Consider the following 25,081-nt stretch of genomic DNA (forward strand, 5'->3'; position numbering starts at 1 on the left):
AAGCTAGGTTTCTCAGCAGATACTTTGTAATTGTTCTTGAACGACTTCTGGTAAGACCAATTTCAGTATACTCCAAAGTCTAAATAAATATAAATTAAATATATCATTTTAGAACCCTTAAAGATGCTGAAAACAACAAAGGTTCAACTTACTACTACCTGCCTTATTTTGCTATGCCAAAAAATTATTTTGTTCCAATTAACAAAAATTGTAGAAAGTATTATTTTCATGACTTCAAAATGAATAGTTATGCAAATACAAAGCTGCTACTTGGTAAATCATTCCATCCTATACTGAAGATCAATTTGAAGTTGCTCAATCCAACAATTCTGAGTGAATTATTGGGAATTGCTGGTGTTGGAACAGAAAGCAACCTAAGGGCTCACTTAGTAAAAGCATCAGGGGGTAATCTTTAGGTTTCCTCTAAAAGTACTCCAATTGTACAGACAGTGTGACTACTTCAGGCCTGAAAGCACAACAGGGGAAAGGATACAGAACCTGTAAAGGACGTGTTTGGTTCCAAGAATTATCACTGCACCTTTGACCTATTTGGCATTAAGTCAACCAGCTGACCCTTTTCCTTGACTGGAAAATATGCTGAAGAAAATCAAGTAACTTTTAAACACTTTGCTTAAAATGCATGATGCCTTTCCTTAACACTCACAAAAATTCTGAAGTCTGTGTCTTCAGAACACCCCTAAGGGCTCCTTTTGAACTTAAGTTCATTAAATCCTCATGTCTGTATACTCTTAGATTTCTGTATCATAACTCCATTTCTGACACCTCTTTGAACACCACTAACACTAAACAATAAAACCAGCTTAGTATGCTACTAACCTATGAATTTAAACACGTGAAATTCAAGAAGGTAAAATTTTCACACCACTTACTGTTCCATTAAAGCCATCTATATATTATGATTACAACCAAGTTGCCTGTTGAATGTATGCCATTAGATACAGAAAACAAACTTTTTATTCCCTGATTTTGACGTCATTTTACTCTGCCAATAGCTTACATTTTCATGTGATTGTCAATAAAAAGAAATTGCAGACACTTTAAAATAATACCATTAAAACAATTGTTCTGAAATTTATACCACCGAGAGAAACAAAAATAGAGACCTAATTCTTTCTGTGGCTGCAGCTGGTCCTCTCTTTCTCTGGGAAGGCCATTTTTTACCAAAGAGGATATCTGCATGCACCAACTACATCTATATGTACTCTGAAACACAAACTATATCATAAACGCTGTGTTTGCAAAATTAAATGTTGTGAGATCACAGTATTCAAAATAGATTTCATTCAATTTTTAATTGGACCAACAGTCTAAAACAAATATATTAATAATTTAATGCATCATAAATTCAGAACAATATTTTTATTTAGTAAATGGAAGGTACTAAAGTACATGATTTTGAAAAATTGATTTTTATACCAGATAGCAGCAGACCACAGTAAGGGGCAAAATTAAAATGCAAAAATGCTTTATTACACTGTAGAGCATATGGCAACTACACTATCGCTTTTAGCAAGAGAATTTTACTCTCTAACTCTCTAACATACACATTGAAGTACAGTAAGAAACAAAGATAGGAGATGGAAAAGAAACTCCTCAAAAAATGTAGAACTTTTCTCATTTAACTCACAGCAACTAACCCAAGGACAACAACTGGCAAGCATCCTACCTACACTTGTGGCACATGCTACGATGTGTGCCAGACATCTTCAGACACACTGCAATCAAGACATCAAAAAAACTGACAACACAGTTGGAGGTGTCCTGTTATTACAGGATCTTAGCACAAATGCGTTTATCCAAAATGACAGATTGGTGTCTAAAAAAGACTTTTATAAAAAGAAATGACAATTATCTTCATGCAGAAGTGAAAATTCAGAAAAGCAACTGTACAAATTCAGTAGGAATTTTTTTTTCCCTTTTTTTCTTGGGGGGGAGAGGGAGGATGTGACAGGGACAGGCTGATATGTGAAATGAGAACACATTTTTAATTGATAGACTTATTAATTAATTACAGGCTTTTCAAACTAAAAGATGAATGCACTGTGTAAGAGTGGGTATGAAATTAGCATTACACATATGCTACTTTGCAGTTTTAAAGGCAGTTACAATTCAAACCAGCTATTTACTCCACTAACCATAGATTTTTGGACATATGTCAGCAGTGCAAAGACAGCTTTTGGACAAGTGATGGAGGCCATGCAAGTGATATGAACTTCACATGATAAACAGCTGTATTACAAATTTCTCACAATCTCAGAACTCGTCAGTAAGTCAAGTACAGGTATTTATTAAGGGCCCATGACTTTAGGTCTGAATGAAAACTCCCCTCTAACTCCTGGCCATGTTGTTTCTTCCATGTGAGCTCTGACAGAGCTGTTCCCAGATGAGTTATCGTCCCTCTTTTTCCATGGAAGACCTTATGTACGAGCTCATTAATGCAAGCAAGCAGTCCAAGAGGAATACAAGTCACAACTGAATAGGCAGCTGCTGCAACAGGTCCTCAAAAGGAAAAGGTGGCAGCATCAAGCATCCAGGAGGGAACCCTGGTGCCCAGAAGAAGTAGGTTTGACTCAGAGGAGTATTTTCTCAGCTCATTAATAACTTCACATTAAAACTGAGGTGGCTGCCATAGAAAAACCTCTCTCAGGCACCAGAAAGGTTCTGTGGACAGAAACTTCCACTTGAACAGAGCGCCAAGGCATAAGTCATGGATGTAGGATCCCCTCCCAGTGAAGAAAACAGTAGTCAACAAGGAGAAGGAGAATATAAGGTCTTCAGGGGAAGAACAATCAAATTTTCAATATCATCATTATGTGGGACACCAGTAGGGCGTGAAAGGAGTGCACTGCCTTCACATAATTATTTACCATGCTATAGAGAAGAAGAGGAAACAGGCTCATTCATAATACCATTTGAAACTGCACATAAAAACTATGAAGAAAACCCCTGTGGTATTCCACCAGCTTGCTTTGGGCATTTTGGAATAAATCAGATTGCAGGAAATGGGCATATTTCTCTTCCTAAGTGCAGGTAAACATCACTGCATTGATTTCTATCCAACTCATAAATAGGAGACTCTTCCTTCAATACTGTATTCTGAAATACTCAAAAGCTCAAATATTATAACAAATTTCTGGACACAGCATGATACTTGCAGCCATAGCAATATATCTACTAAAGGAAACCTGAAAAAATAAAACCAAATTCTTGGATTTTAATGTGTTTACAAAACACATTCGCTCATTACTGGACCTTATTTTTCAAACTACCAAGCAGCTGCATAGGAGAATACAAAGGACTATAAATACAGTCTATGTCTGTGATCTGGGTATACATTTCCAAAGTACAGTCAAGGCCAATTCTCTTAAGAGTAAAACTTGCTTCTATTAACAGTAAAAAAATAATTTCAAAGCCATGTTTATATGATTAGACAGTAATTACCTTTTCAACTATTTTTCAATTTATTTTGGAAATCAGCCAAATTGAATGATGAGGCAAACAGGACCAAAAAGTAACTGTTGCATTGCATTTTGGTTCTGACTGTAACTTCTTAATGATAGGCTGTCTTCATGTATTACTCATGCATTCACAAGTAAATGGTCAGTCGGTGACCACTAGGCAGGAGTGCAGAAATCTCCAAGTCGTTGAACATATGTGTATACATAAGATCACTGGATCAAACTAAAGCTTCAAAGGTTCCATTTTTTTTTTATAATTGTTCTGCTTTTGGCTGGGGTGGAATTCATTTTCTTCACAGGGGCAAACATGTGGCTGTGTTTTGGATTTGTGCTGAACACAGTGATGATAATTCAGAGATATTTTTGTTATTGAACAGCAGGATGTGCACAGAGCCAAAGCCTCTTCTATTTCCCCTACTGCCACACCAGCAAAGAAGTTGGGGGTGCATGGGAGACTGGGAGGAAACGCAGCCAAGACAGGTGACCCCAACTGACCACAGCGATATTCCAGACCATATGACATCATTCGCATTATACAAAGTGAGGGGAAAAAGGAGGAAAGGGAGGATGTTTAGGGTGATGGAGTTCATCTTCCCAAGTAATCATTACATATGATGGGGCCCTGCTCTCCTGGAGATGGCTGAACACCTGTCTGCCCATGGGATTCAGTAAATAAATTCCTTGTTCTGCTTTGCTTGTGTGCATGGTTTTTGCCTTCTCTAGTAAACTGTCTTTAACTCAAATCACAAATTTTCCAGTTTTCACCCTTCACACTCTCTTCTGATCCTGCCAGTGGGGAAATGAGCAAGCGGCTGTGTTGGGTTTGGTGGTTGACAGGGGTTTAAACACAACAAATATTTTTATTTGCTGCAAGCAATTATTTTTAAAAAATACTGAAAAAAGCTCAGATTTAAAACAGCACTTGCCCTTACTTATCATTATAAAATATTCAAGTACAGAAAAACACAGCAAAATAACTGTTCATTTCTATTGAAACTATATTCATACATATCTAGAAATAAAACATACCCACAGAGTGTCAAAGTAAAACTCCAAACTGTTCAGCTTCAAATTGTTGCTGTGGAAATTTACATTTATATCACAGTCATCAATTACTTTCACATACACAGCTTGCTTATTTTTCTCTAAGACTTCACCTATTCAAACAGAATTTCGCAATTGCTTCATATACACTTTCAAGTATTTATTATTAAAATTAATTGCACAGAGCTAACTAAACATTCAACCACAAATGTAAAAAATCAACCAACATGTATAGTCAATTATCTGGTACACACTGTAGAACTTATCAGAACAAACTAACAAATTAAATATTTTTAATTAATCTATTTTACTTTGTTGCAATGACAACAAAAGAAACACACACACTGCACTCTTTGTATCAGTGGGACTACAGGGAATCTTTGCCTGGAACACTGTAAAAAGAAGAGCAGTAATTACTTTTAAACATATTTTGAACCACTAAAATTCAAGTGACTTTTGAACAATGGAACTACTTTCCTCTAGAGGAAATCCAGCTATAATCTTACTTTGTAGGGACAGAAGTTTAGTAAACTAAGTAAAATGAGGGTGTGATCTTTTGGGGATTTTTAAGGTACTCCTCTTGAATAAAAAAAAATTTACCATCATTTCATTCTAAAGTGGCAAAGGATCATTTTTCTATCACAATCATTCTTTACTTTAGCAATCATTACAATCATTAAATAAATTTTATGGAAAAATTTTCAGGGAGCTCCACAGCTTTAGAGTTTGGATGTATTGACTGGATGTAATGTCTGGGGAATTCTCAAGCATGCGTTTACAACTATCAGCAAAAGATGCTTCTTTTGTTCCTCATGAGTTAATATTAGACTGTACTAGGGGAAAAATAAGATCTATCAAGACTGCATAAAACTAACTTTTAGATAGTTACTGCATTTCAAAACAAATATATTCTGCACACTACTTTCCAAAAAACTTCATGGATACAGAAGAAGGAATTCTACAAGACACAAATTTAGGAGCCTAACACTTCTAGAAGGCAATAAGACCTGACTAATGCCCTCGAGGGCACTTGGAATGTGATCCAGCTCATCATAAATTAGGTCAACTGCTCTCTAAGTAACACTGACAGTATGGATTAGCTCTTCAAAAGACCACAACGGGTTCAAGAGTTAGAAGCACACACAGACACACAATGTAGGGCATGTGAACGACAGGACAGAAATTCCATCCTCGGTTTCCTAAGTGATGTCAAGCAAAGAACTGAACTACATCCAAATGCATGAAAACTACTGTTTTGAAACAGTTTTCTATCTTGCAGGAGAAAACTGAAGTGTGAATATGGGATTTATAAAACCACTTCCTACCTAGAAAGACATTCTAAACAGATTTAAAAAAATTAAATTAAGAAAGTCATATTAAATAAATGCCTTGTATGCTTCTGAAAAATAAAAGCCTAGTTTCTTTTTATTCCAAGAACTGAAGTAGTTTAATCTCATTTTCCTGGGAAAACTTTACAAAAGGGGTGAAGGCCTAAAATAGTACAGGATACAAGGAAAAAAGCCCCAGCATGATTAAAGGAGAAAAAAAGATTTTGTTTTTTAACAAAAGAGGAGTGCCTCTCTGTGTTAGTATCTCCCCTACCTTCCAACCTCAAGAGAAAGAGCAATAACACACAATACAGTCTGATCTTCCATATAAAGCTGCTAAAATTCCATATATTCACCTAAATTATTATTATGGAGTATTTCTGTAAAACCAGATTACCTACATTTATTACACACAGAGAGTCCAGATTTTGAAGGAATTTTTAAAACAACTTATGTTCTAACTTCAAAATTCTCCTGTATTAAAATGTCAGTGAAAATTAGGAGGAAATTCAAGACTAGCTGTTTTCACTAATAAATAAATGCCATGGGGAATACTTTTCTTCTTCCCCTTCTCTCTGCCATTTTGGTACAGCAAAATTATAGGTGAAATAACCTTTCTTTTTAGAAGGCCTCCTATTCTCTTTATCTTACATCCCATTTATGCAATCAAATTCATACACTGAAATAGGTAGTACAAAACACATTAACAGAATATCCTAAAGTGAAAATACAGTGCATAGCTCCAATATTTGCACACTGTCATTCATTATGTCAGTATCTGTAGACTATGTCCCATCCCACAGGTTCTTATATTTGCGTTGCCAAGTAGAAGATGGGTGTTACACCACTTAAAAAGATCAATGCAGCATTACAAAAAAATACCCACCAACATTGAAAGGTGTTGTTTGAAGAAAACGAGTCAAAATTTTATTAAAAGCAAAGCATAGGCTTTCCTTCTGCAACAAGAATGAAGGGTTGTATTACCTTCATGCACTGTTATTCCACAGTTGTCACACTGGATTATTTCATCAGCATCTTCACTGTTATCTCCAAGACAAACGCAACAAATCAAAATATGGTCCATTTTCTGGGAACTCCAATTTTGAGACTTCTCAAGGATCAATGAGTCCTGATATTGAAAAAGGGAGACACATGGGTTATGCCAGGAACTTCAATTTTATTTAAAGCAAGCAGAAGATCTGTTATTTGCTCAATTTTTGAACAACAACCAAAAAACCATGAAACATTATTTTCAAAAGGCTAGAAGCTTCTTTGTAGTCAAAATGCTCAAACACTTCCTCCATGAATACAAGAGCTGGGATGCATGGATGTCAATGCAACCCATAGACCTGTTAAGATCCAGAGGTCAGAGGAGAGTCAAGACAGAATCGTCAAGACAGAAACATATGACTTTGAACCATTTATAATCTACAAAATGGAATGTTTAAGAAGCCATTTAAAATCAAAATTTAAAAAAAGGCCAAAGGTGACTTTCAAATGTTCCAGCATTCAGAAAAGTTGCTTCATCTCCTAGAATATAAAAATCAGATGGATCGGCAAAATCCAAGAATACACAGCTAATGCAAACCTCCCAAGTTTTCACTTATACAAAATACAACAAATTATCAACTCTGTATGGTTTTGTTCTAATGCAAATTAATGTATATCTGTGCAAAACCATACAATTTATTAAAACTATGCATTCTTCTGATTATATACAGGAGTAAGGATTTGCCTTGTTCTGGCAACCTACAATATGAACCACAGCTTTTAAACAGATTGTGCATTTTCTCTGTGTTTTTCTAAGAAAACACAGAGAAGTGCTTCATAAACCAAACAAAGTTATACGTAAAATTAGTTTTCTTAATAAACACTGTCTTCTTACTATTACCATTGTGAGACAGGGCCACTGTCTCTTCTACAGTTTCATGGCCTCCATACATATTCATTTATTTTTATACTTGACCTTGAACTACCTTTATTGGTAATATGAAGACATATAAGGAAGTACGAAAATAAGCATAATAGTGAAAAATAACCACTGTGGTACAAAGAAACAGCAATAGTTTCAAAGCAGAGGCTGAAGGTTTAATGGTACCATTCAAAATGTGTGAAAATATTCCAAAACTGCTGTGGCATCCAAAAAAAAAAAAAAAAAAACAGGGCGAAACATGCCCTCTCAAAAATTTTTTTCTATTTCCAACTCACCATTTATAAAATACAGCACCAATACTATGCCCTAAGGAAACAGGAGCTCATGTAGAAGTAGAAAAGAATATTCACAATCACACTGCTTATAGGAAGGCAACAAATTGTGAAAAATAGAAGATTCTCTGATATGGAGCTCAGAGTCACGGAGCATCCCTTCCAACATCCTCCTTTTAGGACAAAGCATTTTGAGGAAAGAAATAAACCTGGACATTACTGCAGCCCATCATTACTCAAAATACCCATTCTTAGCTTACCATTCACATTAGAGATGGGAAAATGGCAGTGGATGCTCCCTAACTTTGGCAGATTAACTGTGCTACGGCACACATTTCTCTGATGCATGTCACAACTCAGATCAGCTTTTTCTGACAGTACCTTTGATTTAAACTGTTATTTGGCTTCACTGAGAGAAGTTTAAAAGACACTGGTAATCTCTACTGTTATAGAAGCCCAAGGTCTGGTAATTAAAAAAGAAAACCAAAATATTACTTTAAATTAAGAAACAGTAATGCATTGTAAAAACACAGAAATAACACCAGCTGTCTAGGCAGTGAGAACATATGCAAACATGGGCCAAAAAACCCAAACAAACAAGCAATGATGAAAGGGCATCAAATTTTTGTTCTATCATTAGGATCCCCTACCATTAAGGTTCGCCTCATGTGAAGACAGCTACCAGTTCAAAAAAATCAGCTGAGCAACTTATTTTTTTATGCAGGCATGGAGAGGGAGCGATCTGGAAAGTGTGCTGCTCTCCTCTGCTTGTAGTCTATGTAAGCACCTGGGAGACTCATCTAAAACATGGAAACTTTTACATACAACAGTAACTGCTGCAACTTCTGAACAAGTCCTGTTCCCTACTAAAGTGGGAGAAATTATTTCAGCTGGATCACTATGTAACTCCCATTTCTGTGGTATTAATCAAGAAAGGGAGCATTTCAAGCTATATGCCCACAGACTTTTAACTTTAAAGGGGAAAAAAAAAATACAACCACTCTTCACTGAGAATAGAAGAGTCCTATAAAGTGGTAACAATTATAAAAACAGAAAATAACCATTTACCTACTAATGATGCTTGACCTCAGGAAAGAAAGCTAAGTTTGTACTCTGTGCATAATACAATATAAAAGCATGTAGTATTTAATTACAGCATATGTTAAAATAATGTATATACAGACCTCAAAATACTTTTGTGAAATGTAAACAAATAAAAACCTCAGGAAAACAAGAACTGAACAACCCCTTCCCAATACCCTCCGCAGTTTCCATCCTCCAAAAATAAGCGAACAAGAAAAAGGAAGAATGCATATAACGGACACTATAATATGTTCAGAACTAATTACTTGGACATTCTTTCCTAAATTTATTATGGATTTGAACATCTTAAGAACTCAGTTTTGGAAGAACTCAGTTTCTGCAGTGATGAGATTTTGATAGAAGTATCTGCTAGACAAGATTTTTTTTACTCTTTTTCTGTTTTTACTAATTTAAAATACTGTAACAGTGGAGAGTATACTGTTACAATACAGTACAGTGAGTATCAGAAATCTGAAATTTACAGTCTGTAATTCAGTCTACAGATACTTTTGCGAAACTTCTTGATAAAGACCTAGTCATACACAGTACAGCACTTTATATGCAAAAAAGATAAATTATCGGTTACAAAATTGTAATCTGAACTTCAAATTTTCAATTTTGATTTTATGTTGTGATCCACTGCTCTAAATCTAAGGCATGAACAGAATATGATATCTATGCATACTAAGAAGCTTCAAAGAAGATACATCAGAGACAGCTCTGGGTTTCTGAAACAGGTCTATTTTTCCAAGCCAGTGGAAATTAAACTGAAGAATGTACCACTAAGAATGCAGCTGCACATCTCCATTTCGATATGGGAAGCAACTCTGAAAGAAAACTGCCTCTCTCTGTTACAAGTTCTGATCATTACTATTGGTAGAGCACTTCCAGTTCCTGAGCCAAGAAAATGCAGATAATAATACTAGAATCACAGAGCCTGATAAGAAGATGCCTATACAAAAAGTTGAAAGAGTAAAAAACCCAAACAAACCATGTTTTTTTTCAATCCAAATTATTACTAGTAGCTAAAACAGCACACTCACTTGCAACAATAAATAAATACAAATATATATATATAATACCTATCAAACTATCTAAAATGGATCAAATCCAAACACTGTTTTGTTCCCTGTCATTTTACACATTAAAATGAAGTTTAAAGGGAACAGCAGAACTTTTAATAATGTCATATCACTACCATTTCTCAAACGTTATGTTGACATTGTGATTACATCCCGAAAACTGAATATAGATTTTACAGCAATCCTTTTTAATTTGTTCAGAATTTTGCTATTGCAGAATATGAAGTCAGCCACAGTGACAACCTGGTATCTTAATTTTCCCACAGGCACAATCTTCAAGGCAACTGTAATTGTGCATGGGGAAAAAAAGGTTACTTTATTAAACACTTATATATATAATATTCACATTCTGCAATTAGAAGATATTTAATATAATAATTCTAGAACCCAAATGCTTTTAGTATGGTAAGAAATTAGTTCATTTATGACTATTATAAGCAAATCCAACCTAAATTCTCATAATTATTCTATTTGATTTTAAACCTAGTGTGCATGGTTTTTTACTTAAAATTCTTCCATAAGTGAACTGTGCTCAGACTTTGATGTTTGTCGCAAAGAATAATGCCTCATTCATCTATTCTATGATTATGGCACAGATGCTTTTAACTTTCATATACAACATTTACACTAAAACAGAACTACAATTCTTGCTAACATATGTTGGTTTGCATACTGGACCTCCTATTTGTTTTAGTACTTATCCAATCTCTGTAAAGCCAAGAGAACTCCCACTATTGACTTCTGTGGCATTAGATTGGTGAAATGGTCCAAGCAAGGTTATTTAATATGTAGTGCCTATTCAGCATAATTTTTCCTGCTTCACTTATTATTCACTTATTATTGTGTGAACACAAGTCCAGCCAATCAGTTTAACTTTTAATATTAACAGAATAGCTATTGGGGAGTAGTTTCCATTTGTCAACAGATATATTATAGAAAGTTGGTTGCACTACCTCATTACTCTTGCTTTGTGAAAGAGCCAGGCTATCATTTGTCAATTCCTCATCATCTGCATTATTCCTGTTAAGAACTTTACTTTTCTTCTTCTTGGATCCTCCATCGCTAGCCGTGCTGCTATTATCTTCCTCATTAGCTTCCTCATCATTGTCATCCTCGTCACTTCCACTCCCATCATCTTCATCATCTTCATTATCTCCATCACTCCCCTCTTTTTTCAGTGCGTTCTTTCCTTTCCTTTTCTCAGCAGTAGGCCGCCAGTCATTGTCATCTTCACTGTCATAGTCATCCATATCATTTAGCTCTTCCATCGATACAAAATCCAGCAGGGGTCGGTTCCTGCGCAAATTCCATTTTTTTGGTTCATTTGTTTGCTCATCAGCCACTGCATCAGGTTCAGCTGCTTTCTCCTTCTCTTTCTTCTTTTTTGGCTTTTCTTCTTCATCTTCTTGCTCTTTCTTTTCGGTTTTAATTACCTCTTTGTCTGTTGTTGGCACTTCTTCAGTGGAGGCTTTCAGCTGTTGCTCTTCTACTTTCTCTTCTGCCGGCTCCTCCTCCAAGATATTTTCTTCTGATTCAGTACAGGAACCTTCACCACTGTCCTTAGATGCATCTTCACTCCCATGACCACTTCCTTCAGAATCTGTTGAGCATATGAAAATTTAAAAAAAGTTCCGACACAAATGTACCCCCAAAAATAAAATCTCTTGAAGCAAGTTGCTAAACAAAAGAAAGATGCATGTTCCTCCCTCATAAGGTATTCCACCTATTTTTTCAGCTGGTGTCCAAATATTGCTATTTCGAGTGCTATGTTGAGAATCTGTTAAACATGAGTGCATTTTAAGATGCCAAAAAAAAAAACCATGGTAGAACTTATTAAATGAGCATTGTATGTTCCTTTGAACTGTAGCTCACATTAACAAAAAGCAGTAGCACAGTAATTTTCATGTGAAGTCACATCTTAAAGAAAGAGCATTCCAGTTTTTAATTTCTGGAGGTGTTTTCTACATCTTCAAAATAAAATAGCTATCCAATAGAAGAGGTTTGAAATTACAAAATTAAGAGTTTACATAGCTCGTTCTAATAATAATATGGAAAATCCCACACCTTCATTGTTAATATTTTTTTTCTGGGTTTGAGGGCTCTTTTAATTTTTAAGTTTAGTTCACTTATTAATCCCACATAAACTATGCCTCACTCTGCATTGCAACTGCACTACAATTCATTAACCTTACACTAATCATATGGTACTATTCTGCATGTACTCACTATTTCATTAACACAGGCCAACATGAGGAACAGAAAAGACTAGAGAAAGAGTTTTATATAAAAAAGAGACATTTTTACATATAAAGCACATGTAAAAAATATTGAAAAATAACGTGAACCTGTTAAACTTTATAAACAGCATCTACTTTGCTATCCCTCATCTTATATGAATCTACTCCTTTTCATTCATGGTATTGTTTTAATAAAGGAAAACTCAGAAAATATTTTTTAAAAAATTTTAAAAAGAAAATATTAGCTTCTTGATCCAATACAGAAATCAATTAGGCAGTGGCTACAGTTTTCAGTTTGCTGGCTCAAAGACAGCACCACGTTCTTGATCCACTGTCACTTAAATGCAAAGATGGAACATGTCGATGCTCGCAAATTAAAAAAAACCAAACTTTAATTTCTTTAGTTACAACCCAAAAATCTCCACCACTCAGTATCACCTTACACAGAGAATTTCTCTGTACACTCAGCTCTGTATAAATCCAAATAAACAGGCACTGAGGTAGGTGTGCATAGTGTCATTTCATATGGCATTTTTTTCCACACCAAAGAACATTGCCAATGATTAGCCAGTTGTTACTTCAATATAATCGTCAGTTTTGCCTTCTTCTGCATACACCTGCATGTGGAAATGTTCAGTGAGGAGATTATATATCTATTGACAAAAAAAAAAGCCCCAAGTGCTACTATTACTGATTAGGACATCAAAACAATCCATCCCCTTACAAGCTAATAAAAACTAGAAGTTTCCAACATATGTTCTAACATTCAGAGATCCAGAAAAAAAGTTTTACAGTCATTGAGAAAAAAGTAATTCAGTCATTTCTCCACACCTATTAGCCTTAATTGCAATAATCAAAGTACACGATAATTAACTGAAGTTTTGAAAGAGTAGAACATGAATCAGACGTACACAAGAAATAAAACCAGTATTAACTGACAGGCAATCCAAAATAATTGTTTTCAAGTTACAATAATTTGTTTTACTACAGAATCAGAGGATGAGTAAGGCTGGAAGGGACCACAGTGGGTCACCCCAGAGCACACTGCCCAGGATTGCATCCAGACAGCTCTTGAGTATCTCCAGTGAGGAAGATTGCACAACATCTCTGGACAATCTGCCCAGGGCTCGGTCACCTGCACACTGAAGAAGTTTTTCCTCAGATTCAAGTGGAACTTCCTGTGGATCAGTTTGTCCATTGCCTCTTGTCCTATTGCCTGAAAAAAGCCTGGTCCATCCTCAACACCCTCCTTTCAGATGCTGATAGACATGGATGAGGTCCCCTCTCAGTCATCTCTTCTTAAGGATGAACAGGCCTAGTTCTCTCAACCTTTCCTCCTTAAGAGAGAGTACCTCCACAGGAAGACCACAAAAATGGTGAGAAGGCTACAACACTCCAAGAAGACAGGCTCAAAGAGTTGGGGTGGTTCAGCTTGGAGAAGAGAAGGCTTCAGGGAGAACAGAGCTTATGAGAGAGATTTTTTAATAAGGCCTGTAGTGACAGAAAAAGGGGAACCAGTTTTAAACTAAAAGAGAGTAGGGTTTAGATTGGATACAAGAAACTTTTCAATGAGCATGGTAAGACACTGGAACAGGTTGTCCAGGAAAGTTGTAGGTGCCCAATCATTGAAAATATTCAAGGCCAGGTGGGATGGGGCTTTAAACAATCTGCTCTAGTGAAATAAGTTTCTGACCGAAGCAGGGGGTTGACTCAGATCATCTTTAAAGATCATCTTTTTGATCACGGGTTAGTTTATAGGATACCAGGCCTGCTGGCAACAGACAGGGCACACCAGAAACAAAGAGGAGGAAAAGGATTTTTGCATAGAAGTTAGCAGGGCTCACTGAAAGACTAAATTAGATTTGAAAGGGGAAAGGAATAAACCCGAGTTCCCTAGAGATATGCCTGGGAACAGCACACCACTGTTTGGGGGACAACATGCTAGAAAGGTCCTTTGGTCTGTCACCTCAGTGGAGGTAGGGAATGGAGATCCCTCCAGCAGTAAAGACACAAGGCTTATTACATGTTAGAAAACACAGACATGACTGAAAATGGCCATGGGAAGACTTAGGGCTGGCTCCCCCAAAAAGCTGGAGAGATCAATAGCCCATCTGAAGTGCTTCTACACCAATGTACACAGCACAGGTAACAAACAGGAGGAGCAGAAAGCCACTGAGCAGCAGTAAAACTATGACATAGATGCCACACATGTAGACATGAGGTAACATAGACAGCCAGAGTGCTGCACTGGATGGCTACAAACCCTTCAGAAGGAACAGGCAAGGAGGAAGAGATGGTGGAGCAGCCCCCTGTGTTAGGGAATGTTTTGATTGTCTAGGGTGTAATGACAATACGGTTGTTTAAGGTTAAGACTCGGGAAAGTCCAACAAGGCAATACTGGTGGGAGTCTGTTAAAGACCACCCAACCAGGATGAAGAGGAAAGCAAAACAGTCTATAAGCAGTCTGTAGTCTCACAACCACTAGCCCTCATTTTCATAGTGGACTTCAAGTTACCAGATGTCTGCTGAAAACACAATACAGCAGAGGAGTTGGTTCAAAATGTTCCTGGAGCATGTGGAAGATAACTGCCTGACACAGACAATGAGGGAGCCTACTACCGAAGACTCCCCACAGGACCTGTTACTTGTGATCAGAGAAGGCCTTGTGGGTGATGTGATGAGTGGAGGGTGTTCTGGGCAGAGCAAACTTCAAATGATAATTTTCCATTCTCAGAGAAGCAAGCAAGGGGGTCAGCAAAACTTGTATCCTGGACTTTCAGATGAGATGATGTCCTGTTGAGAGGCTTGGTCAGCAGAGTCTCCTGGAGGCAGTCCAGGAAGGCTGGACACTCTTCAAGGAAATCTTAAAAGCACAGGAGCAAGCCATCCCTATGTGCTGAAAGACAAGCCAGCAGTGAGAAAGACTGATATGCCTGAACAGAGAGCTGAGAGCTTAGACTGCAAGTCAGAAGAACAAGGAAATTTTGACCTTTTTTGAAGAAGGGGCAGACAACTCAAGAGGACTACAGGGATGATGTGAGAGAGGAAATTTTTTTGCAGGGAAAAAAATAGAAGGGCCAAAGAACAATTAGAACTTAATCTGACTCCTGCCATAAAAGGCAATAAATACATAATCAACAAAACGAAGGCTAAAGACAATCTCCACCCTTTACTGAATGAGGGAGGAAACAGTGCCAAAGGATGAGGAAAAGGCTGAGATACTTAATGCCTTCTTTGCCTCAGTCTTTAACAGTAAGACCCATCTTGGGTACCCATCTGGGTAGCCACCCCCCTAAACTAGAAGACAGACACAGGGAGCACAATGAAGCACCCATAATCCAAGGGGAAAAGGTCAGTGACCTGCTACATCTCTAAGATACACACACATCTGTGGGCCCAAATGAGCCACATTCAATCAACCTCATTCAACACTGGCCAACCAGGGAGGTTCCACATGATTAGAAGTTAAAAAAAAAAAAAGTGATACATCTGCAAGAAGGGTCAGAAGTATCCAGGGAATTCCAGTCAATCCTGCCAGCCTAACTCTGGAAGTTCACAGAGCAGATCATCTTGAATGCCATCATATGATAGAGCACAACAGACTGGGGCAGAGGGGCTGGAAAGCTGCTCAGTGGAAAAGCGTGGGGGGTGCTGGTTGACATTTGGCTGAACAAGACCCAGCACATGCCCAAGTGGTCAAGAAGGCCAATGGCATCCGAGCCTGTACCAGCAATAGTGAAGCCAGCTGGACCAGGGCAGCTGCTGTCCCCCTTTACTCAGACTGGTGAGGCCACATCTCAAATCCTGGGTCCAGTCCTGAGCTCCTCACTTCAAGAAAGACACTGACATGCTGGAGTGTGTCCAGAGAAGGACAGTGGAGCTGGTGAAAGGTCTGGAGCAGAAGTCTGGCAAAAAGGAGGCTCAAGAAAGACCTTATCACTCTCCACAACCTCCTGAAAGGAGGCCATAGCAAGACATGGGTCAGTCTCTCCTCCTATGTAACAAGTGATGGAACAAGATGAAACAGCTTCAGGTTGCAACAGAGGTGGATTAGGTTGGGTATTAGGAAAAACTTCACAGAAAATGTTGCTCCTCAGGGAAGTAGCTGAGTCAACACCCCAGAGATATTTAAAAGATGTGTAGATGTGGCACTTAGGAACATGATTTAGTTGTGGGCTTGACAGTGCTAGGATAACGGTTGGACTCGACCTTAAAAGGTCTTTTCCAGAGCACACAATTCTAAAACACTATGATACTTACCAGTTCCCATAAACATTTTACAAGTAACTCCTAAAGCTATACTCTCATACTAGACATATCACAGATTATATGCCATATATATGCTCAAAGCAAAATGTATTTTGTATCTCATTTCACAGGTGCCAAGTGCCTATGTGCACTATTGGTCTTACTGTAAATACGGTAATACAAGACTTTGTCATGTTAAAATTAACTGAAATTTTTAACTTAGCTTTCATTACTTCCCTGCTGTAAAGCTATGACAGACATTTCTTTTGATACTTTAACTGTGCTAGTGCATTTCTAAACAATCTTAGACTTGGTGCCAATTTAAGCTTTCATTTTGTTTTGGAGGGATTCTTAGTCTTGGTATAGTTTGACCTCTAACAGCACTCTAATTTAGTAACATTGATTCATGCACATCAATAATATACAACGCAATAATTTAAAGCAGAGAGCAAATAAACACTATTTTCACTATTTCACTTCTCGCCTTCAATTTCTCTTGCCTTCTGCCTGCACATTTTGCTTTCTACTCTCCTTTATACATTCATATACACACCAGATATATCTATAGTAAGAGATATCTCTCCTTGATTTGAATGCATCCACTGTGATAGGTGCTTTTCTAGAAAGAGCTATTCTGTGATAACAGCAATTTTTGCAGGTCTTCTTCTGTCAGCTGCACTTTTCCTGAGGAATAGGCTGCAGTATACAATTTTCTCCTTGAAAGAAATGCTTAAAGAATGGCTCTTTCAAATTGGCAACCATATCATGTCATTCCCTATAGGAGAGACGTAAAGCTACTCTAAGTGAAAGATGGGGCTAGATACACCATCAAATAGTGAAGAATACAGAGTTCCACTGAGGACAAATAGGAGAGATAACAGTTGGGAGAAAGACATCATTTATTCCTCTATACCTTGTATCTTTAGCTGTACTAAGCACAACAGCAGGTGGCACTCAAATCTAAAGAGGATAATTCTGAAAAGAACAGAACATAATGCTCTAGAATTAACATACAAAAAAAAGCGTAACAAAGAAACATTCCACTCAGCTGTGGAGTCTTGTATAACATGTATGAGGCACAAGACTTCAGGGTAAACCTAATGAAATCATTACATGAGTCAGCATGAAAAACGTCCTTCCAGGGTTTTTTTTGAAGGAACATTTTACAAACAATTTTAAATATGACACCCCACAATTTCTAGGGTTTTTTCCAACATTTTAAGAAAATTCAGAGAGCAAGTGCTGCACTCCAAAAGTACCTGGCCAATCACTCACAGGAGACAGTCTGGTTCTTCAAATAGTAGACAAGAAGCATTTGGAATAATTTTAGAAAATTCTATAATTTGCACCAAATCCTATCTGGTTGAGCCTTTCCAAAGCGCTCAAAGCTACCTACAATGAATATAATCAAGGATCCTGGAACACTGAAAAGCTGAGCATGCAACACAGAAAGCAACTAGAAAGTTATCACTGCTAAATAATATTATTTAATAATAATCTAGCTATCATGTGACAAATAGCCTACTACAGTGGCCTTATATCCTCTTTTTGAGGGCAGCAACAAAAACCAGGATGCAGGTGAGGTTAATGTCACTCCACCACCACCATCTTACCTATTGGTCCTTTACCCTCTTTCTCCCCTCATCACAAGGCAAACAACTAGCCTTTGACAAGATTATGTGAAATTACCTAGTGATCTCTGCTAAAACACCATGTTAAGCACCATGTACAATCCCTTACCCAGGGTGCCTGCATCCTGATGAATGGGAAGTGTGGAAAGCACTACTGGAAGGGTTTGCCAACAGCCTCTAGCCATAAATTTCCTTACAGAAGAACAGCTCCAGTACCACAAAAAATCCTTGGCACAGGTGCCATACCAAACATGCAAAAGCAGCTGTACTTCCTACACATCTGATCTAGATATCACAAATAAAGACTCCATAATACATTAAAGAAATGCTTAAACTGACTAGAAATCTACAATTTTAATAACTGGATGTAAAAAAAGAGGCAGGAAAACCTAGGTCATGTATGGAAGAATTTTTAAATTACCAAAGGCAGAGTTATGTAACTGGTAAAATTGTGACCACATTTGAGTACTAGACACAGAGGTCCATTATGCTACGATCAATAAAACTGTAAGCAGGAACTAAAGGCTTAACACCTCACTTGCAACATAACTCCAAGAAAGAGAATCTAACACACCAGTTAGATATATGTCCTTTCTATGCTATATGTTACATATATGGCTTAGTTAGATATACAGCTTTCTATGCTATTTTGCTGCATATGATAATTAAACACTGGTGGACTACCGGCAATTCAACATCGGCGGTGCTGGCAGTTAAAAAAACTGAACTGTCCAAAATAACATGATTAAGAACACACAAAACCAAACCAATATAGATTAAGATGCTACAACTCTATGGAGAGAAACTTTCTTCTCAAATAATGTTTTCAAAAGAAGTATCTAATATGTATTAACTGCAGATGGAGACTGGGCAGAGCAGGAGACAAAACTGACCACTGATCCACAATTACACATCTCAGAAAACAAGTACTTAGCTTAATAGAAAAAACTGATGGAAAGGGAACAAAGAAAAGTCATTTAGTAAGCAGCTTCCTCACTTTTACAGTACCAATAATTATGTCATAGGACATTTCAGTAGATGTCTGTTCAAGTTGCAAAACCACTCCAAACTAAAGATTGTCAATTTTGACTGAAGTCTTTAGGAAGTGCCTCATTTACAAGGTTAGAGCACTAATGAAATTGGGTGTCCTACCATTGCTTATCAGCAAGCACCTGGAATAACAGAAAACCCAGTATTAACAATGAAAATGGAAGCTAAAAATCTTGTCAGTGACTCCAAAGTTTTACTTAGAGTGGCAGACATCGGTACAGACAAAAGTTTTACCTGGGATGAAGATACTCCAAAAGAACATACTGCTGATATTTTCCATTTTCTCAATTAGAAAAAGCTCTTGTGAATTCCAGTCACAGGAACTACACATTAATATGGAAATACATCATCATTTACTGATGATAACAACCCAATATTTTCTTTCGCCTTCACTGTCTACTGAAACACTTTACAACTTCACTCTTGCCTAACATTTAAGTTTAGTCTAAAAAACCAAATATATTTGTTTCTTCATCAAGATTTCAGTACTGTTAACACTACAGTATTTTGATCCTTCACAAACATTTCTTTATATTACAATAATCTGCATAGGAAAGCAAAAGTGTAATCTACATTGTGCTAAGAGGAAACAAATTACATAAAGATAATGATATTTTCATCTTTTTATTTGTAGATCACAACACAGGTTTTTTAAAATAGATAATACATGCATTTATGTAGATAATTTCTTGTTTTAAAAACAGATCTTCTACTGACTTCAACTGCAAGAAAAGTACATAATATATATGCATGTCAGGCTTCACAATCAACACCAAAAAAAAAAAAGAAAAAAAATGTATGCAAAAATTTGAGTCAACAAGACTAGCAGCAGAAGTAGTGACAGGACTGAGTTCTTCAAAGGCAGCATTCTGTTATTTTCTTCTCAGCTACACTGCAATAGAAACCAGTCCTTAAATTCACACCTGATTCTTGCCAGGGACCACTACATTCCTCCGTATGATTTCAATTTCAGTATATGCGCTGACAAAACTGACTGAAATTCACTGATGAGAGAGAAGAAAAGGGGTAAATTCTTGCTTTGGAGTCCTGCTGGAAATTAATTTAAACCTGTACTCTGACTTCTGACATCAGTGTATCTCTAGCTGCTCCCACTGCAGGAAAAAAAAAAAAAAAAAAAAAAAAAAAACAAACAAAAAAAAACCCTTCAAATAACTGATGTGTATCGTGAAAGATACTATTAAAAGCCTTAAGGTGAGTATATTTCAGCACCATCATTTCAAGTCACACACGTTTGTACACTCTGACTCCAAAGGGACAGTTTTTTTGATTGATCCCATACTAAGATTACATATGACAGTTTTTCTCATGGAACAATTTTTCCAAGGTGTTTACAGAAACCAGAAGAATACAGTACTTTAGAATATGGCATCACTAATAGAAACAGAGAAGCCATTAAAAATTACTTTGTTCAGTATAAACATAATGAAAATCCCAGAGGCTTGAAAACTATTTACATTAAGTAAATTTACAAGAATGTAACAGTTCTAAAGTCAATTTCTCTCAAGAGATGTCAGAATGTTGAGATCTTTTAAGTGGAAAAGGCCAAATGATTGCTGCTATGACCTAAATCCAAAAGAAAATAAATTAATTACACTGAAAGTAAAAGTCCATGTTGCCTTTGGATTTTTTTTGTAGAAATACAGGTGATTTGAAATATTTTTTTATAATGAAAAAATGCACCAAGGTACCAGGACTCTAAAAACAAAAATTCAGAAATGCCAGCTGCTTCTTAAAAGCACTTAAGAGCAACTTCTCAAATCTTTACTGCATTGCATATTCCCAGAAACTGGCAGAACAATGAAGGTGTGTAAAAGTTTAGGTATTCTGGGTTCAGTCCCAATGTATCTGCATAGTATCATCTACTAGTACATATCACTGGAGATCCTAAAGTTCACACAACACAGTCATCAGGGAGAAAGCAACTTCAGAATTCTTTTAACTCCATATTTAAATAAAACTTCAACCTAATTTTCAATTTTTTTTTTTGTTATTTTAAACACCTATACGTGCATTTGTGAATGAAATAAACATAAACATATGTCATGGATCTGTGGAATTACCATGGTATAATTTATACTCATACTCAATGCAGACTGGTTCTTACTTCTGACACACTTCCTTTTGTAAGCAAACTATACAATGTCATTTTGAATTCAAGCAAATACAAAATACTGATTTGCAACAGACTGCTCATGGAGAGTCCTATATATGTATGTGTATATATGTATGTGTGTGTGTAAGAAAATCCCTTTATTTAATCACTTCTTCCAGCCAAATTGAAATGGACTAAATGCAAAGAAATTTAGAAGTATGTTATACCAGCTTCATTTTAAACCAGTAAAGATGTTCTGGTTCAGATTTCCTGCAACTATTCATTTAAACTTGTATTACACATAAGAAACTCTTATTTGTAGTAACTTTCTATTCCCCAACTTCTCCAAACCCTCACAAATTTCTTTTTCCACAGTGATAATCTTTGTATAAAGTATAAGATGTCAAATTCTTTTCCTGTTTCAAAGTGTTATTAAACAGAACATTAATATCTCCTACAAGTGACAGATATAAGTTTGGAAATACTAACACAACATTTCATGAGATATAGCAACACAAAGCAGCGATTAGAAAAAAATATTTTTAGTAGAACTTGGTTTCCTCCTCATATGCTTGTTTCAATTCGGTGTTGCATATTTAAAGGAAAATCCATTCAACTTCCTCAAAATGAAATTGATTTTGAAATACACTCAAGGCTAGATACTGAGCACCCCCTCTAGTATACATACAATGTCCTAAAAGTCAAAAAAGATAGCAATTACAAATTAATCTTCTGCACTCACAAAATGTTGAGTCAGAAAGCTGTATTCATTACTTTTAATAAATTACTGTCTTTTGACCAACTAACATATTGCTCTGAATCATGTGTTCATCACCCATACTCCCTTTCCAATCCTCATCTTCCCTTAAATCCTGCCTACATTATTGCTCCAAAACACTAAGATTTTCTTTAGTAATTAAAAATTATTTTCTTTTATGGCAAATTATACCCTTATTCAAAAGAAAGGATCAAAAAGCCTCACAACAGAATTAAAAGAGTAGACTAAACAAGCCCCCAGAAGTCTTAAAATGAAATTGGTAAGATGACATCAGTTTTACTCTCTTAAGCCACTGCAGCCTGCTCTACCAGAACAACCAAGGGAAAGATGGCTAAGTCTAGGGGAAGAGGTGCTGAGAAGAACAAAAAAAACCACCCAAACCAAAACAAAAAAGGAGCATGAGGACATATTTTAAACCTGACAATGGGTGATTGATTATTAAACATTTTTAAGTTCATCAATACAGAGGAACTTACCAAATGTTAAAGAATAAGCCTTTAAATGGGAATATTTTTGCACTACACATTCACACAAAACATACACCAGCATCCCCAGTGCAGAAATAACAAAGTCAAGTTATTTGATAAACTGTCATAATGCTTCTCTCACATCTTATACATGCTGCATCTTCTTGTTTATTTCCCTCAGCATACACTACAGAACATCTAATGTGCAGTTTATTGACCAATATGGTCCTATCCCTTCTTCCCCTTTCCTTCAATATACTTGAGTTTACTAATTTTATTTTGGCCACCTTGTCTATTTTCAGTTTCTGTGAATGTTCACTGCAGATACAGAAATGTGCACATATAGAAAAGACTGCAAAGCAACAACTCTCTGTGGTAAGGACTTCCTTCTAGTATGAAATGTGTACACTTTTCTGCATATTTCTATCTGAATGGACACCTTAAGTTTGTCTATTGTAGAAAACAATAAAAACCAGGACAGATTATCTTTTTGCTTTAGGTTCTTACTCACCGAGTAGAATTAACCTTGAGAAAAAGTCAAGTTTGTAAGTCCAAAACAAACTATTATCCAGACTTGCTCTAAATAAAATGGCTTTAGATTCCTATTTCAATACTAAATACAGTGACTATTCCAAAAATCATCCCTGCACTGAAGAATTCCAAAGCAACAAATACAGTCAAGGCAGTCTGCACAAAAGCTACTCAAATGTTTCTACCAAAACTTGCTTCACAATCATGAGGTTTCTGTTGTAAAAAAATAATCACAACTGAAGTATTGATTCCCAGTTATCCAATCAAGTCACTCCCTTCAAGGGGCTCCAAGTCCCAGCAGACTCACTACAAGCATTCTGCCTCCTATATGATATTAAATGAGCAACCACAAACCAAAAATGAGGCAATTCTTTAGAGAGGAGATGAGAAAGCATATTTACCTGAAGCATCTCCAACTTTAAAATCACTGTCATCAGAGCTATCATAATCTAAAGCTTCCAGCAGCGAAGCTGCCAAAGGCTTCACCTGTCTCCTCTTCGAACTGCGGTCCACTGCAGGGAAAAAAACAGTGTTGTTACTGGCTGGCATCAAGAGAACTCAGCATCGCTAAGGGCATTTAAATTACAAGGCAGCACGGGCGTGACAGGCAGGGGCAGTCCCGAGAGCAGCCGGCAGATGCAGCCGCACGGGGGTCCCGGGGACAGCCGCTCCCACAGGTGAGGCAGGGCAGGGTCCGCGCTCCCGGCGGAGCGCTGGTGCTCCCTGCAGGCGCCGGGAACCGCGCGGCACCGCGCACGGCGGGCTGCCCGCAGCCCCGGGAGGCTGCGCGGGCGCTGGGGCCGCCAGACGCCCCGGAGCAGCCGGCATCCCGCGAGGACAAGCCTCGGCGTGATCCGCCGGGAACCAGACGCAGGGGGACGCGCAGCCGGGACCGTGGGACGCCCAAGGGACGGCGATGCGCCCGCTCGCCCGGGGGCGGCGGCGCTCCGCGGGCACAGCGTTACGCCCGCAAGGCAGGGCGGGCAGAACCGCTGCGGATCACTTACTAAAGCCTGCGCGGGTGGGCGGCGGGCGGGCAGGGGCCCTCGGGTGCAGCGCCGCCGAGCCCCGGGCCCCTTCCCCAGACAATGGGCACGGCGGCGACCCGGATGCAGACCCGCCCCCGCCCCGCCGCCCGCTCCGCCGCGCAGGCGCCGCCCGGGCGCGTGCGAACGGCGAAGGGAAGCCGGGGAGCGGCGCTGCCCGCGGCCCTGCGCGGCCTGGCGGGGAGGCTGCGGCCGCGCCGCCGTGACCGGCGCTGGTCGCGCACGCTCAGCGCAGGACCGTTCATTGTCAGGGCACTGCCTGTAAAAAAACAGCTCTAAAAACCACCCCGCGCTTTTCCATTTCCTGTTGTGGAAACGAGAAAGCGTTACAAAGGTGTTCTCATTTAACCTTTGCTCGAAGAGCGGAGTTTCTCGTGGGCTCTGTTGCATTGTGAGGCTTATTCCTGAACTTTTGAAGAACAGTAATCCATTGCATTGGGAAGAAAAAAAAAAATTAAAAAAAAATTGTGAAGAGATGTTCTAGGCCAGGTTGGATGGGGCACTGAGCAATCTGGTCTATTTGAAGGTGCCCTAGCCTGCGGTTGGAACTAGGTGACCTTCAATGTACATTCAACCCCAAAGCATTCTGTGATTCCATGACAATGCAAGTCCCAAGGATTATTGTTTGACCACATCACATGAGTCTGGTGAAATAAATGGGCAGGAGATCTTTCTCCTTTTTAATGCCTTTATTAAAGAGATTCAGCTCAGGTGGGGAGAAATCGACGGGTTGTGCCCACGCCGCCGCTGTCCCCAAGA

General features: G+C 37.9%; 1 protein-coding gene across 5 annotated transcripts in view; it reads right to left on the reverse strand.

Annotated features, from left to right (window-relative positions):
- Positions 1–24,414, reverse strand: part of PHF14 (PHD finger protein 14) — a 161,019-nt gene extending 136,605 nt beyond the window's left edge. For all 5 annotated transcript variants that reach the window (XM_041418248.1, XM_041418246.1, XM_041418247.1 and 2 more), the window contains exons 1-4: positions 24,284–24,414; positions 23,678–23,788; positions 11,175–11,821; positions 6,836–6,980 (exon numbers count right to left, since the gene is read on the reverse strand). In XM_041418248.1, coding sequence (XP_041274182.1) covers positions 6,836–6,980; positions 11,175–11,821; positions 23,678–23,788; position 24,284 — 904 coding nt within the window. In that variant the 5' untranslated portion in view covers positions 24,285–24,414. The remainder of the gene's footprint in view (positions 1–6,835; positions 6,981–11,174; positions 11,822–23,677; positions 23,789–24,283) is intronic.
- Between the last annotated feature and the right edge of the window lie 667 nt (positions 24,415–25,081).

Source organism: Onychostruthus taczanowskii, unplaced genomic scaffold (genome assembly GCF_017590055.1).
Source record: "Onychostruthus taczanowskii isolate IOZ18803 unplaced genomic scaffold, ASM1759005v1 scaffold59, whole genome shotgun sequence".
NCBI lineage: Eukaryota > Metazoa > Chordata > Aves > Passeriformes > Passeridae > Onychostruthus > Onychostruthus taczanowskii.